The sequence below is a fragment of the Gopherus flavomarginatus genome, chromosome 3, assembly GCF_025201925.1.
Source record: "Gopherus flavomarginatus isolate rGopFla2 chromosome 3, rGopFla2.mat.asm, whole genome shotgun sequence".
Taxonomy (NCBI): domain Eukaryota; kingdom Metazoa; phylum Chordata; order Testudines; family Testudinidae; genus Gopherus; species Gopherus flavomarginatus.
The window spans coordinates 5127362-5141872 of record NC_066619.1 but is presented as its reverse complement, the minus strand read 5'-3'; the positions used below and the strand labels follow the sequence as shown (position 1 = coordinate 5141872).

At 44.5% G+C, this 14511-nt stretch overlaps 1 protein-coding gene across 3 annotated transcripts in view; it reads left to right on the top strand.

Annotated features, from left to right (window-relative positions):
- Window positions 1-14511, top strand: part of DNAI1 (dynein axonemal intermediate chain 1) — a 313811-nt gene that overhangs the window by 37226 nt on the left and 262074 nt on the right. For all 3 annotated transcript variants that reach the window (XM_050943574.1, XM_050943576.1, XM_050943575.1), the window contains exons 5-8: window positions 3174-3300; window positions 5954-6033; window positions 7421-7546; window positions 10120-10179. In XM_050943574.1, coding sequence (XP_050799531.1) covers window positions 3174-3300; window positions 5954-6033; window positions 7421-7546; window positions 10120-10179 — 393 coding nt within the window. The remainder of the gene's footprint in view (window positions 1-3173; window positions 3301-5953; window positions 6034-7420; window positions 7547-10119; window positions 10180-14511) is intronic.

Sequence of the window (14511 nt, the reverse complement as noted above, 5' to 3'; positions counted from 1 at the left end):
TTGATCTCAGGAGCCTTATATGGTTTGAGTCTTAGGGTACATTTACTCTGTATGAAAGTGTGATTGTCGACTGGGGAGACATACCTGTGCTAACTTTAATCTAGCTAGCCTGAGTGACAATAGTAGTGTAGACACAGCAGCATGGGGTTTCAGCACAGGTTAGCAATTTGTTACACCCCCACCCCCACGTTAATAGGTGTTATGTGCATGGTATAAATATTGTATATATTATATAAAATATGAACAGTTATTCGAAGTGACTTGTATTATGCTCCTTCCGCAATTCTGTTCACTTATGTCACCATATCTATATTTATATCTATGTCTATGTCTATAGCCTACAATACTCTGCAAAACTAAATGTAGCTTTTGGCATTAGCAAATATGAAACCTGTTAAAAGCTAGATTCATGAACAGTGTGTCCTAGTAAAGGTTGGGTTGTGCCGTCATGGCTCTTAAAATATGGGATCCAAACGAAAAGAGAAGAAATGTACATCATGGAACAAGAAGAACATGGTAAAAAGCTGATGGGTGAATTTGAGTCTTGGGTGATGTATAGATAGGGTGACCAAACAGCAAGTGTGAAAAATCGGGATAGGAGGTGGGGTGTAATAGGCTTCTATATAAGAAAAAGCCTGAAATATCGGGACAGTCCTTATAATATTGGGACATCTGGTCACCCTACGTATAGAGAGTGCTTTTAGCTCGTAAACAACCATGCTATAAATATGGCTGGGTTTGAATGCATACTTAGGAGCACACCTGCTGTGTAAGATGAACTGCACACTTCAAGAAAACTGCTTCCCAGAAGGAATGGTACATAAGTCTTCTTTCTGCATTGTACTACACCTCTACCCCAATATAATGCGACCCAATATAACATGAATTTGGATATAACACGGTAAAGCAGCGCTCCAGGGGGGTGGGGTTGTGCACTCTGGCGGATCAAAGCAAGTTCAGTATAATGCGGTTTCACCTATAACACGGTAAGATTTTTTGGCTCCTGAGGACAGCGTTATATCGGGGTAAAGGTGTACTTTGTCTTTGTGGAACATTTTTACTATTAAACTGCAAGTGTAGTCAAGAAATTGGATATGTTTTAGACAACTAGAGTGTGTGCGCAGGCTCCTTAGCAGGCTTGCGCTCTGGTTGCTGGTGGTGATGCCCTTGCTGCCACATCTTCACGACTATTGTCACCTGGGTTAGCTAGATTAAAGCTAGAGTGGGTACGCCTACTCGTGCTACAATTAGACCTTCACTTGCAGTGTAGACGTACCCTTGGAGCCTTTGCATTATTGCAACAGCTGAAGTTAGCTCGTGTGCTGCTCTTGCTGACATCCATAGATTTGGCCATCTGGTAGAGGGCCCTGTCATGGGGGAAACTATCCCTTTAAGAAGGAAGAGGCCAATGCACCTGTGACTTATTAGCTGCCCCCCACTTGGGCTGAAAACACTTGAGCCATATAAATGGGGGAGAGATTGAGACAGTGGAAGGTTTAGTCAGGAACAGGGCAAGTGAGAGCTGCATGGGAGTGAAAGACTGGCCAGTGAAAGCTGCCAGAGACCAGGAGACTGAAGGAGATTCCTGAAAGAAGCTGTAGTTGGTTGCCGGGGAAGCCTGACAGCAGGAGAACAGCAGAGAGATCTGGCTGACCCCCTCAAGCCAGAGAGCCAGTCCTGGTGGAAGGAAAGGAGAGAGCCTAGATGTAGTGAAAGATGCCAGTGTGTTACGCGCTACATCTGTGGACTAGATGTTACATTTTAAGGATGATCTGCACAGGGGGTGATAAATGGACTATTGTTTTGGCCTTCTGTTCTAGATAAAAGCACTATGTTTTCATATAAACCAGCCCAAAGGAGAGGTATTATTGAGGCAGGTTAATGGAGAGGGAGTGAGGGATGTCCCCCTGGTGGGGGTGAGCTTCCAGCAGAGATTCTGTGAGGGTCCCCACTAGGAAGTGCGAGGTCGCGCTCCACCTGGAAGGGCTAGGGTGGCTGTCCTGGTAAAAGGACAAGAGAGGACTGTAGAAGAGCCCAGGTGTGGTGGAAGATGCTGGCATGTGGTATGGGCTATCTTGGTGGACTAGAGGATGTGGGATTTTCAGGACTATATACACTGAGTGTGAGAAATGGACTATGTTTGGGACTCTTATTATGGAGTATTTGAACATATTTTGGTAACAAACTTGCCCCAGAGAGGAGTGTTACTGAGGCAAGAAAGCTAGTGCAGAATTACTGTGAATCTGAGGGGGGGATACTGAGGCAGGTGCACCTGTTCTGCTGCAGCCTGCTGCTGGAGGGTGCTCCACATGTGTCTGCCTTATTACAAGCCCTTACTTGGGAACATGCTCTACCATAGGTCAGACAAGTTGCCGTTCAGAGCGCGAATTTTACACCGGTGTAAGTGACAGGAGACTCAGGCCCTGTGTGTGTTTTCCACAGGTCCTAATCATTTTGTGTGATGGTGTTAGGGAAAGTGTTACCATTTCCAGCACCACCTAACCCAACATTGTGATGGAAGACTAATCTGTCCCCAACAAAGAATGCATCTTGTGTTGTTGGGGTTTTTTTTGGTTCCCTATTGTTACTGACTATGAAGCAGCAGAGAATATGGCATAATCTTCAGATATTAATTTGAGCCTGTTGTACTGGCAGTTGGAAGATCTTGTTCTACTCTACAAACTGAGCATGAGGGAAATGAAAGCCACTGACAGTGTTTGTGTTAGGGAAAAAAGGTGACAGGATGCACCCTGAAAGGGATAGCGTCCCCCAAATTTACTCCACAGGTTTCAATTGGCAACACTGATTAACTAGCATAACAGGCCCATGGATTTGATCCAAAACTCACTGCAATCAGTGGAAAGATCCTTTTGAATAAAACCTAAATCCCTCCAATTTGAACATTCCTTGAAATGTCCCTGATTTTTCCCTCCCCTGCTTGCTCACTCCCCCGGCCCCCCATTGTTTATTTGTGGTCCTGCATACCTTGAGGCATAAACAGCAGTCTCAGGTTCCTGTTGGCTTGGAACCTGCAGTGAAGACAAATGTGAATAACAAATGCACCCATTTTATCAATATACAACCTGGTCAGCTTTACCGTCTACAGGCAAAGATTGTTCCCGATAAAATCATTAATCTGTCCAGATTTGAGTTTTTATCTTCTTCCTCTGCAGGAACGAGCATACAAGCCGATAAGCTATGTGGACCAACTGGCCATTCACTTCTCCTTGGATGGGAACCTGTTACTCAGAGACTCTGACGAAGGCAGACGGCAGAGTGCCAAAATAGGCTTGGAACCAGGTAGGTTTATGGGACACTGAATCAGTAAGCGCTGGTGTAGTTTATTCTGTGTGTGACAGCGAGCGCGCTGCAATCTGAGGCCCAGGAATGGAGCAGCACTTTTTTCTGCTAGCAGTCTTCTTTGCAGAGAAATACTGTTTATAACACAAACTGTGTATTTGCCACTTCTGGCAGTCTGCAAGCCAGGTGTGTGCTAATACAAGGAGCTTAGTTTTTCTAAACACTTTAGGGGATTTACACAATCTTCCACTAAAATTAATAGGAGATACGTGTCTAAGCCCTTACGCCTTGTCTACACTACACATTTTTTGTTAAAGCTGCCGTTTGCTGACCAAACAGTGGAGGTGAGCACACTACGAAGCTACTTTTGGTGGCAAAACTCTGGTGTTTTGCGGACAAAATAAAACCACCTCAAAGAGAGGCATAAAGCTTTTTGTGGCAAATTTAAAGCAGCAAAACTGTCAGTGTAGACACAGCTGTTCATTATGTCCTCATAACTGGCCTCCCCCAGTATCCCACAATGCCCACTGTGACCAGGGCCGGTGCTTCCATTTAGGAGACCTAAGTGGTCACCTGGGGCGCCAGGATTTGGGGGGGCAGCATTTTGCTCCAGTGGACCTCCCGCAGGCATGCCTGCGGAGGGTCCGCTGGTCCCGCGGCTCCGGTGGAGCATCCGCAGGGACGCCTGCGGCAGGTCCATCAGGGCCGCGGGACCAGCGGACCCTCCGCAGGGACGCCTGCAGCAGGTCCACTGGAGCTGTGGGACCAACGGACCCTCCACAGGAATGCCTGCGGGACGTCTACCGGAGCCGCGGGACCGGTGAGCGGCAGAGAGCCCCCCGCGGCATGCCGCCATGCTTGGGGCAGCGAAATGGCTAGAGCCAGCCCTGTGCCTAGGGTGCCAAAATCCCTGGCGCTGCTCCTGACTGTGACTGCTCTGCTTGCTATTTTGAACTCTGCTGCCCTGCATCTAGCTACACAGGCATGTGCCCTTCCCCTTTTAAAGCTCTGGGAAGCTTTGACATTCCTCAGCATGGAGAGCTCACAGAGCTGCTGAGGATGCTGCTCCTGGTAGCTGAGGAGTCTGTCAGAGAACTAGGGAGGGAATCACAGAACCAGTAATGTGGAATGTTGCTCTCTTCCCTCCCCCACCACTTGCTGGGGGGCAGGAGAGGGGGTGGAGAGACTGCTCAAGCTGCTATCTGAACTTAAAGAGACAGCATGCTGACACACCCTACCCCAACACAAACATCCCCAACGTGTGTTTCTGTCTCTTCCTCTCACCCACGCTCCCTGTCACATACTCTGCCCACCACACACACTTCAGTTGAAAGCAGTTGGCGATCTAGTAGGATGCCCATGGAACGATGGGATTGAGAAACATGCATCATGTGATGCTGTAACTGCCCCCTGAGGCATTGCAAAAGCACCCTGTGGCCAGTTGCACAGTGGGATAGCTACCCACAGTGCACTGCTGTCTGTGTTGATGCAAGAGCTGCTAGTGTGGACGTGCTCTGCTGACCCAAGGAGCATAGTGTGGACATGCAACAGCAGTTTAATTACAGCACTTTAAGCATAACTTTTGTTGACAAAACTCTGTAGTGTAGACATAGCCTTAGATTGCTTTGAAAATCTCATTCACTGAGTTAGAGACCATAATTCAGGGTCTCAAAAAGTATGCCACCAAGTAATTCTGCATTCATGTTCCATGCTGGGCAATGGAATTTTTTAGAGAGACCCTAACATTTCTGCTGTCTCTTAAAATTGTCTGATCAGTGGAACAGAGGACTGCTGATGGTCAGAATTAACTGAAAGACTAGAACTGGCCATGGATATGTGCCCTTCTAATGTGGCAGCTGCCAGGCCCAAGGGTGCTATCTTGCAAGCTCCTGAGACTCTTGGTTACCTGTGGTTCTCTGGGGTTTATGCTCCTTTCTTTGCATCAGTGTTGAAATTTCTACCAGGATTTAGAGTAAACCTATATGTAAATGGAATCTTCAATGCCACGAGTGTGTTCATCCCCGTAGCTGTAGCAGCACATTTGGGATGTCAGATTAGGCTGTAGGAGTCTATTTGGAAGAAGAATAGGTTGTTGGATGGATAGGCTTGGTCTCCACCATGGTTTCCACAGTCAGTGAGAGTTCAGATGGATAGAACTAGATACCTAGACTAAGACACGCTTCTCTAACATGCTTATTACATTTTTTCCTGTCCACACGTGACCCATATTAACATAATTTGGCCACAGCCATTCTTCACAGCCATGTTTAAACATAGTCATTTCTGTAGTGTAGAGAAAGTGTTTCCTAATAGGATGCAGCCCAAATCAGAAAGTTAAGTGAGATGTGATCTGAATTCAGCCAGGGAACTGGAACTGCTGCAACCTCTTTCTAGCAATGGCCCTGACTCTCTCTGTGGCTTTGAATGAGCCAACTCACCTCATTAGGTCAGTCCTCTGTAAACTGGGTACCGTAATACTGACTCACTTGACTGGCAGGGAACTGTGATGACCAATAAGCTAGGGTTTGTAGAGTGTTTCGGAGATAAAAGGGTGTAGTATTTTTGTATTCAAATTGTGGAAAATGGAAAGTGTCTGCAACACATAAAGGTGTCTATTAGCTAGAGATGATTAACATACCTATATTGTTGTCAGAACTGGCTCCTGTTGAGTCCACAGTGATAGAAGTTGAAGAGGCAGAGGTTAAAGAAGAAGGAAGCAAAGAAGATATTCCGGTAATGCTTCACAGCCGACTGTGAGCTAGCAATATGATTTTAAATATTAGATTCTAAGCTCAGTTTGTACGTGTCTTTGGCGTAAGCAGCATCACCAGAGGAAACTCCAGGCTTGCTTACTTTATCTCTGATGCAACCTACATGTATTCTGCAAGGTTGTCTGCAGCCAACTATTCTTTAATATGGAGGTGCTGCCCATGGAGATGAAAGATGCCCACATGCAATGCATTATCTAGAGCCAGATGCTCCATCCAGGTGAAGTATGGTTTGCTGGGACATGTCTCTGTGGACAGGACTTCTGTATTCAAGCTGGAAAGCAGTTATAATCAGTTCCATTCCGTACACATGACGTGTGGCCCCTGGGTTACTAGCCAATTGCTGATGGGAATCAGAACTGAGCAAAGTTTGGAGGCCATTGTTTTCTACTACTACAATACTTATTTGTTTCATCCATTAATAAGGCGCCTATTGCAAGGCATCTAAGTGCTGTGCAATGAAAAATAATACAAATAAAATGACACAAGAACCAGACAGCCATATAAAATACAGGCCAAATCCTGCAAGAATCAAGTAAACTACCTGCAACAGGATCATTTCCTGGCTTCATGAGAGAAACAGAAACAGTGTAACTGAGGCAAAAGCAAGCGTGAAGGTGTGAAAGGATCAAACATAAGGCAGCTGAAATAACTGAGACTGGTGGCGTGACCTAAAGGCAGCCAGTGAGGGAGGGACAATGCAGTAGGAAGTTCACTCCTTGCCCAGTCAGTACTGAACCTAGGAACCAAGAGTGGACTAATTTCAGGTGACTTTAAATGCCTGAGAGGGGGATACAGGCAATTATGGAAATACTAGGAAGCTAGGATTATAAAGAGCTAAATATATGAGATCAAAGGCCTTTGAATTATGTCGCTGGGTATCCAATAGCCAGTGAAGATCACGAGGAGGGGATGTAACCAACTCACTCTAATCTATTCAAAAGAGCAGGTGAGTAGTCACTTTCTGCAACTGTTAAAACCTCTAGATCAGTTTCAGATGGATCCTAATTAGGAGAGCATTACAGTAGCCCACCTTAGATTTGACAAATCCATGAGGACCGTGGAGATGTCCATAGGTAGGAGAATTGTGTGGACTTTTCCAAATGAGTTAGTGTTGGTAACAGCCACACTCAACCATTCTTGCAACTTGGATCTCTTTGTTTAGAGAGTGGCTGAGAGTGATCTCCATATTCCACACCCATCTCACCAATGGTGGCCCTAGACCCAGAGTAACAGGTTTCTTTTGCTAAGTACCAGAAGTCCAGCGGTCCAAGGGATAAGCATTTTGAAGTTGAAGAAAGATCTCTGATCTACTTCAGTTCTCAATTAAGCATTGCTTTATTCTTCTCTAGGCTGCATCAGCAGAAGAAGCAGGTGAAGGGGAAGAACCTCCTCCCCATTCGATGAAGGAACAGAAGCTCACCAACCAGTTCAACTTTTGCGAGAGAGCTTCACAGACTTTCAACGACCCTGTGAGGGTATGTGCCGCTGCTGTCTCTTTTGGTGATACACAAGCATGTGTTAGTAAAATCCTTCCTTTGTGACTGAAGTCCAGAATGCTTGTCTGTGTGTCATCTCCTGCAATCACTGCTAATATTAGTGGGGAAAAGAACCTTAACTAATCATACCTAAAACATTTGGGATGGGGAAGATGATGATACAGAGTAAAGTTCACCAGAGGAAAGCAGCAAAGAATCCTGTGGCACCTTATAAACTAACAGACGTTTTGGAGCATGAGCTTTCGTGGGTGAATACCCACTTCGTCAGATGCATGTCCAAAACGTCTGTTAGTCTATAAGTTGCCACGGGATTCTTTGCTGCTTTTACAGATCCAGACTAACACGGCTACCCCTCAGATACTTGTTCACCAGATGGCTTCTCTTATGTTCTGTCAGAGGGGTCTGGGGCCTTTGAAAATCTAGGTAGTGAAGTTTCAGCCTCACACACATGCTTGGGTGTATCATTTTTATACTTGTTTCCCTACTACCAGAAAAGGAAGGATGGTCCAGTAGTTTTGGCTCTAGCCTAGGACTTGGGAAATCTGGGTTCATGTCCCCTGTATTCCACAGACTTCCTGTGTAACCTTGTGCCTTGATTTTTCATCTGTAAATTAGGAATAGAAAAGCATTTCCCTCCTCGCTGGTGTATTGGGGGAGCTAAATACATTAAAGTTGGTGAGGTGCTCACATACTCTGCTAATGCAAGCTACTTAATAATGATAGATGTTCTCTGCTGCTGCTTTACATCAGCTCTCCCCCTCTCTGCACAGTGCATGCGTTTGCTCTTGCCATGACAGAAGATCAATACAGATTTGAGTCCTAAGGTTCCAAAATGCCTTTTGTGCTGAGACTACAGTCTTTCCCAATGGGTGTGTCTCTACGAGTATGTCCAGCTCAGATAGACGTATGCATGTGAACTTTGACTGGTAGTGCACTAAAGTAGAAGTGTAGCTGCAAAAAAATAAAAATAAAAAAAACCCCGTAGCCATGGTGGGCAGGCAGGAATGCACTAAATGCCTGAGTAGATGCTCAAGTGGGACTGTGCTCAGGGTGGTTAGCCCATCCCACCACCTGTGCTGTTGCGGCTACACTTCTCTTTTTAGCACATTAACTCAATCACAGCTAGCATGTGTATGTCTACCTGAGCTGGAAATTACACCTCTAGTTTGCGTGTAGATGGTCCACAGAACCCTTCCTAGCTGATCACTGTGCCTGTGGTGTTTGACCCAGCGAGGAGGTCAATCCAAACTTTCTTTTGAGTCCAAGATACTTGTTGCAGGGAGAAATTTCCCTCCCTTTCCCTGAAGTCTCACAGTGCAAGTTCCTGCAGCCTTTCCAGCTAAGGTATGCTCCCTTTAGATCTCATTGGTCTCCCAACAAGGCCTAGCCAATGAGGAAAATCAGGGGGCTGGAGGAATTAGTGCTGATGATTTGCATCATGCTCTTTCCTCAGAGTCAGTACTGAACTGATGTTCTAGGACAGTGCTAAGGAGTCCTGCGATGCTGGAAAATGCTGCCTTTAAAAAGCAATGTCAACCCAAGCCTCTGACCACTTGTGGTTATTGAAGATCTCATAACATGTTTTAAAAGAGGAGGGGTATTAACTGTTGTGTTTTGGCTCACTTGAGTAATTGTATTCTCCTGAACTAAAATGCCCCTGTAGTTTTACATGAACACAGAATTCTTTACTTTTTGTTTTAGAACCAAATTTTGTTCTCAGCTAAATATGTGGAGTTCCATAGATAATAATGGGATTTGCTTGGGTGTATTTAAAAGCAACATGTGGCCCGTAAACCACTGTGTAGTGTTGCTGTTAAAGATGTGCCACATTCCATCCCAGAGACTGCTGCACCTCAGAGGTCAATGAAGTGATATATATATGGAGTTGCTCAAACATTTTCCGACTGAACAGTTTTCCGCCAGAAAATGTTTATTTGATGAAATTGAAATGTTGTGTGGGAAGGTACCAATTTCATTGAAATGTTTGATGGGGAAATTATCACATTATTTTGTTTTGACTTTGACTTTATATTTTGTCATTTATAATATAAAATACAAAAGTTAAAACACTTCAGCTTTTATGAAATATAATATAATAGTCAAAATGAGAACGTTGGAATGAAATGTTCTTATGTTATGTTCTAAATGCTTTGACCTTAACAACATATTTGTAAGGTCAAAATGAAAAATTTCAGACTATTTAATTTTGTGAAAAATTCCAGGATTTTGACTTTTCATCCCAATTTGGGACAAAACCAGACGTCAAAATCTTGGAATCTCCCACAGAATGGAAAGTCCGTGTTCTACCGAGCTCTCTCTCTAGTGTTGGAATCATCACTTAGTAACATTTATATAGCACTTTGGGATCCATCTGGATGACTGTTGCTACACAAATGCAACACCATGATCACTCCCCCTGCTTGGTAAATTAAAAACTCTAGGCTGCTTCCACAGCTGGACTCTTCTAGGGAACAAAGCTTCTGCCAAAGAGGATGGGGATTTTCACGACTCTAGTCACTTATAGATTCACTTTCATTTATATTATTTTTTAGGAAAGAGCATGTCAAATGGAGCCTCCACCTAGAGCAACCTTTTCTGCCACTGCTAACCAGGTAAACCCTTTTCCTTTTGTTGTATGCAGTGTAGCTGTATGTGTGTCAGTCCCAGGATACCAAGTTGGTCCAATAAAAGATAGTACCTCCCCCACCTTGTACCTTTCCCTTTTTGTAAGTTTTTACTGTATCTTTAAGGGAGTGGGATAAGGAACTGGAGGTTGAAAACATGGTGATGTAAGTAATCCTATATGTGTTTTTAACAGTGGAAGGCACTCAGATATTACGGTGGTGGGCCCAGGTCTGGAACCAAGACCTAACAGAATAGAATTATTAATATACTTGTGTGTGGCACTGTAATAGGAAACAAAATGAGGTTATAAGGGGCCTAATGCGGGTTGCCCCCAACTGAAGACAAATTGACAGAGGTTAAGCTATGCTGGTGTGGATGTGCCTATCAGAGATCTGAGAGCTGGATTGGGAGGATGGCCCTTGCAATGATCTCAGGTGGAAGATGACCAAAGGGGGGAGAGGGGGAAGACATGGTACGTGGACTAGATATCAGCATACCTTAAAGAGACCAATTTGCACAACAGCCAGGCATATGTTTATGAGTTTTGGAAGAAGGCTGTAGAAGTTGCTGATACCAAATATGGAAGTGGCAAGAAAAAAGAAGTGTGGCACTGCTAACCAAGGCTCTCATCCCCTGCATTACTCCTAAAGAGTGAAGGACTATTCTCCCGAAGAGCAAGTCTCAGAGGTCCTATGTCCAACTAATTATCATCCCACTTATTAACTATGAGCCAGCCTGGCCAACCTCCCCTCCAGGAAGTCTTAAAGGAACATCTAGTGTATGTAACTGCCAAAGATTTGCTTCCTATTCCGGGAGTTTTCCATGGAGTTTACAAACATTTGCAAAGTGCAAGATTGTGGGTTTTTTCCATCCATTGTCTAAGCCATCTAGGAGAGGAAGCAACAATTTTTTGTAATGCCTGGAGTCAAATGCAGTAAGAAATGCAGTAAAAAAACACAGTGGGCCAGATTTGCAGTCTGTGTAAATTGACATAGCTTCATTATAGGTAATGGGGCTACATCAGTTTACACCAAGTGAAGAGCTGTCCCCAATTTGTTGTACGGTATTTTCTCTATCTCTTTAAAAAGCATTTCGAAACAATAAATATTAAGCTAACTCTTTTTACACCTGAAATTCACCAATGCTTTCATGGAGTATGGAATCCAACCAGTTTCACTGATTGTTTCATAGAAGCTTAATGGTCTATTTGTGATTGTTACTGATATCTGACAGCTGGCCCAGTCTGTGCTGATTTGTCCATTGTACTGGAGACATGACAGTGCACAGGACAAAGTATTAATTTAACTACATTAACTGAAAAAACCTCTAATGTAGCAGTGTGGTATGGGGAAGGGAAAATGCACCTTTGTTATGCTGAAAAACATGGCCCCAGATCATTCCATAACTGGAGATCAGAGCATATAATTAGCGTGATGTGCAAAGTGCTCATCTGTCACAGGCTGGAGGAGTTCTCTTCTGACCATTTTCTGATAATGTGACTGCCTGGGAGATTGAGAGAACAGAACTGTCAAATTAATCAAACCACAGCTGAGATTTTAGATTAAGATGCTGAAAATTGGAGGGAAAAGTATCTGCTTAATTTTTCTAACCTCTTGTGAAATGAAATGGATTTGAACTACTCACTTTCTCAGTTCTTCTTTCTTTCCTTTGGTCTCCTGCTCTTGCCTGCGCGTGACTTTCTATACAGCCCCAAAGATTTGGAATATCCTTCAACTTCTTCCCCTTCCCCCGCACCCTCTCTTCCTTACAACCCCTGACTGATATACATTCTGCTGCCCATCTTCATTCTGATGTTGTCTCTTTCATTTTGTGTTTGAAGTATTATCCATTTGGTCTATCTGAATTAGATTGTAAGCATATCAGGGCCAGAATCTTGCCTTTCAAATGGTCATAAAGTCACAGCCTCTATACAGCACTCCGTGAATAATCCCAAGCAGAAAAAAATGTCCTCCTGGATCTATTTGGAGAAGACATTCCAGGCTTGTGGGGCAGCAATGCATGGCAGTAGGTGTGAAGCCATTTGCATGTTTCACCTGGTTATAGACTGCAGGATCAGGCTTCAAGTTGAAGGTTGCTAAGCAGCTACAATTGAGTTTTTTAACCCAACACTATAAATTACCTCAGAAGCAACTGCTTAATGTGTTTGTTCCATCTATTAAACACTGGTGAGTTATCCCAAGCTGGGGTGACAGAAGAAATCATAGAATCATAGACTATCAGGGTTGGAAGAGACCTCAGGAGGTCATCTAGTCCAACCCCCTGCTCAAAGCAGGACCAATCCCCAACTAAATCATCCCAGCCAGGGCTTTGTCAAGCCTGACCTTAAAAACCTCTAAGGAAGGAGATTCCACCATCTCCCTAGGTAACCCACTCCAGTGCTTCATCATCCTCCTACTGAGAAAGTTTTTCCTAATATCCAACTTAAACCTCCCCCACTGCAACTTGAGACCATTATTCCTGTTCTGTCATCTTTTACCATGGAGAACAGTCTAGATCCATCCTCTTTGGAACCCCCTTTCAGGTAGTTGAAAGCAGCTATTAAATCCCCCCTCATTCTTCTCTTCTGCAGACTAAATAATCCCAGTTCCCTCTGCATCTCTTCATAAGTCATGTGCTCCAGCCGCCTAATCATTTTTGTTGCCCTCCCCTGGACTCTTTCCAATTTTTCCACATCCTTCTTGTAATGTGAGGCCAAAAACTGGACACAGTACTCCAGATGAGGCCTCACCAGTGCCAAATAGAGGAGAATGATCATGTCCCTCAATATGCTGGCAATGCTCCTATATATAGAACCCAAAATGCCATTAGCCTTCTTGGCAACGAGGGCACATTGGTGACTCATATCCAGCTTTTCTACCACTCCTTTCAGTTTAGTGTCATCTGCAAACTTGCTGAGGGTGCAGTCCACGCCATCCTCCGGATAATTAATGAAGATATTGAACAAAACTGGCCCCAGGACTGACCCTTGGGGCACTCTGTTTGATACCATCTGCCAATTAGACATGGAGCCATTGATCACTACCTGTTCAGCCCGATGATCTAGCCAGCTTTCTATCCACCTTGTAGTCCATTCATCCAGCCCATACTTCTTTAACTTGCTGGCAAGAATACTGTGGGAGACCGTATCAGAAGAGTAGCTAAAGTCAAGGAATAACATGTCCACTGCTTTCCCCTTATCCACAGAGCCAGTTATCTCATCATAGAAGACAATTAGGTTAGTCAGGCATGACTTGCCCTTGACGAATCCATGCTGACTGTTCCCGATCACTTTCCTCGAAGTGCTTCAAAATTGATTCCTTGTGGATGTGCTCCATGATTTTTCTAGGGACTGAGGTGAGACTGACTGGCCTGTAATTCTCTGGATCCTCCTCCTTCCCTTTTTAAAGATGGGCACTACATTAGCCTTTTTCCAGTCATTTGAGACCTCCCCCGATTGCCATGAGGTTTCAAAGATAATGACCAATGGCTCTGCAATCACATCAGCCAACTCTTTTAGCACCCTTGGATGCGGTGCATGTGATCTCATGGACTTGTGCTCGTCCAGCTTTTCTAAGTCGTCCCGAACCACTTCTTTCTCCACAGAGGGCTGGTCACCTCCTCCCCTTATTGTGCTGCCCAGTGCAGTAGTCTGGGAGCTGACCTTGTTCATGAAGACAGAGGCAAAAAAAGCATTGAGTAGATTAGCTTTTTGCACATCCTCTGTCACTAGGTTGCCTCCCCCGTTCAATTAAGCCCACACTTTCCTTGACCTTCCTTTTCTTGCTAACGTACCTGTAGAAACCCTTCTTGTTACTCTTAACATCCCTAGCTAGCTGCAGCTCCAATTGTGATTTCGCCTTCCTGATTTCACTCCTGCATGCCTGAGCAATATTTTTATATTCTTCCCTGGTGATTTGTCCAAGCTTCCACTTCTTGTAAGCTTCTTTTTCACGTTTAAGATCAGCAAGGATTTCACTGTTAAGCCAAGCTGGTGGCCTGCCATATTTACTATTCTTTCTACCCATCGGGATGGTTTGTTCCTGCAGCCTCAGTAAGGATTCTTTAAAATACAGCCAGCTGTCCTGGACTCCTTTCCCCTTCATGTTATTCTTCCAGGGGATCCTGCCCATCAGTTCCCTGAGAGAGTCAAAGTCTGCTTTTCTGAAGTCCAGGGTCCGCATTCTTCTGCTCTCCTTTCTTTCAGGATCCTGAACTCTACCATCTCATGGTCACTGCCTCCCAGGTTCCCATCCACTTTAGCTTCCCCTACTAATTCTTCCCTGTCTGTGAGCAGCAGGTCAAGAAGAACCCTGCCCCTA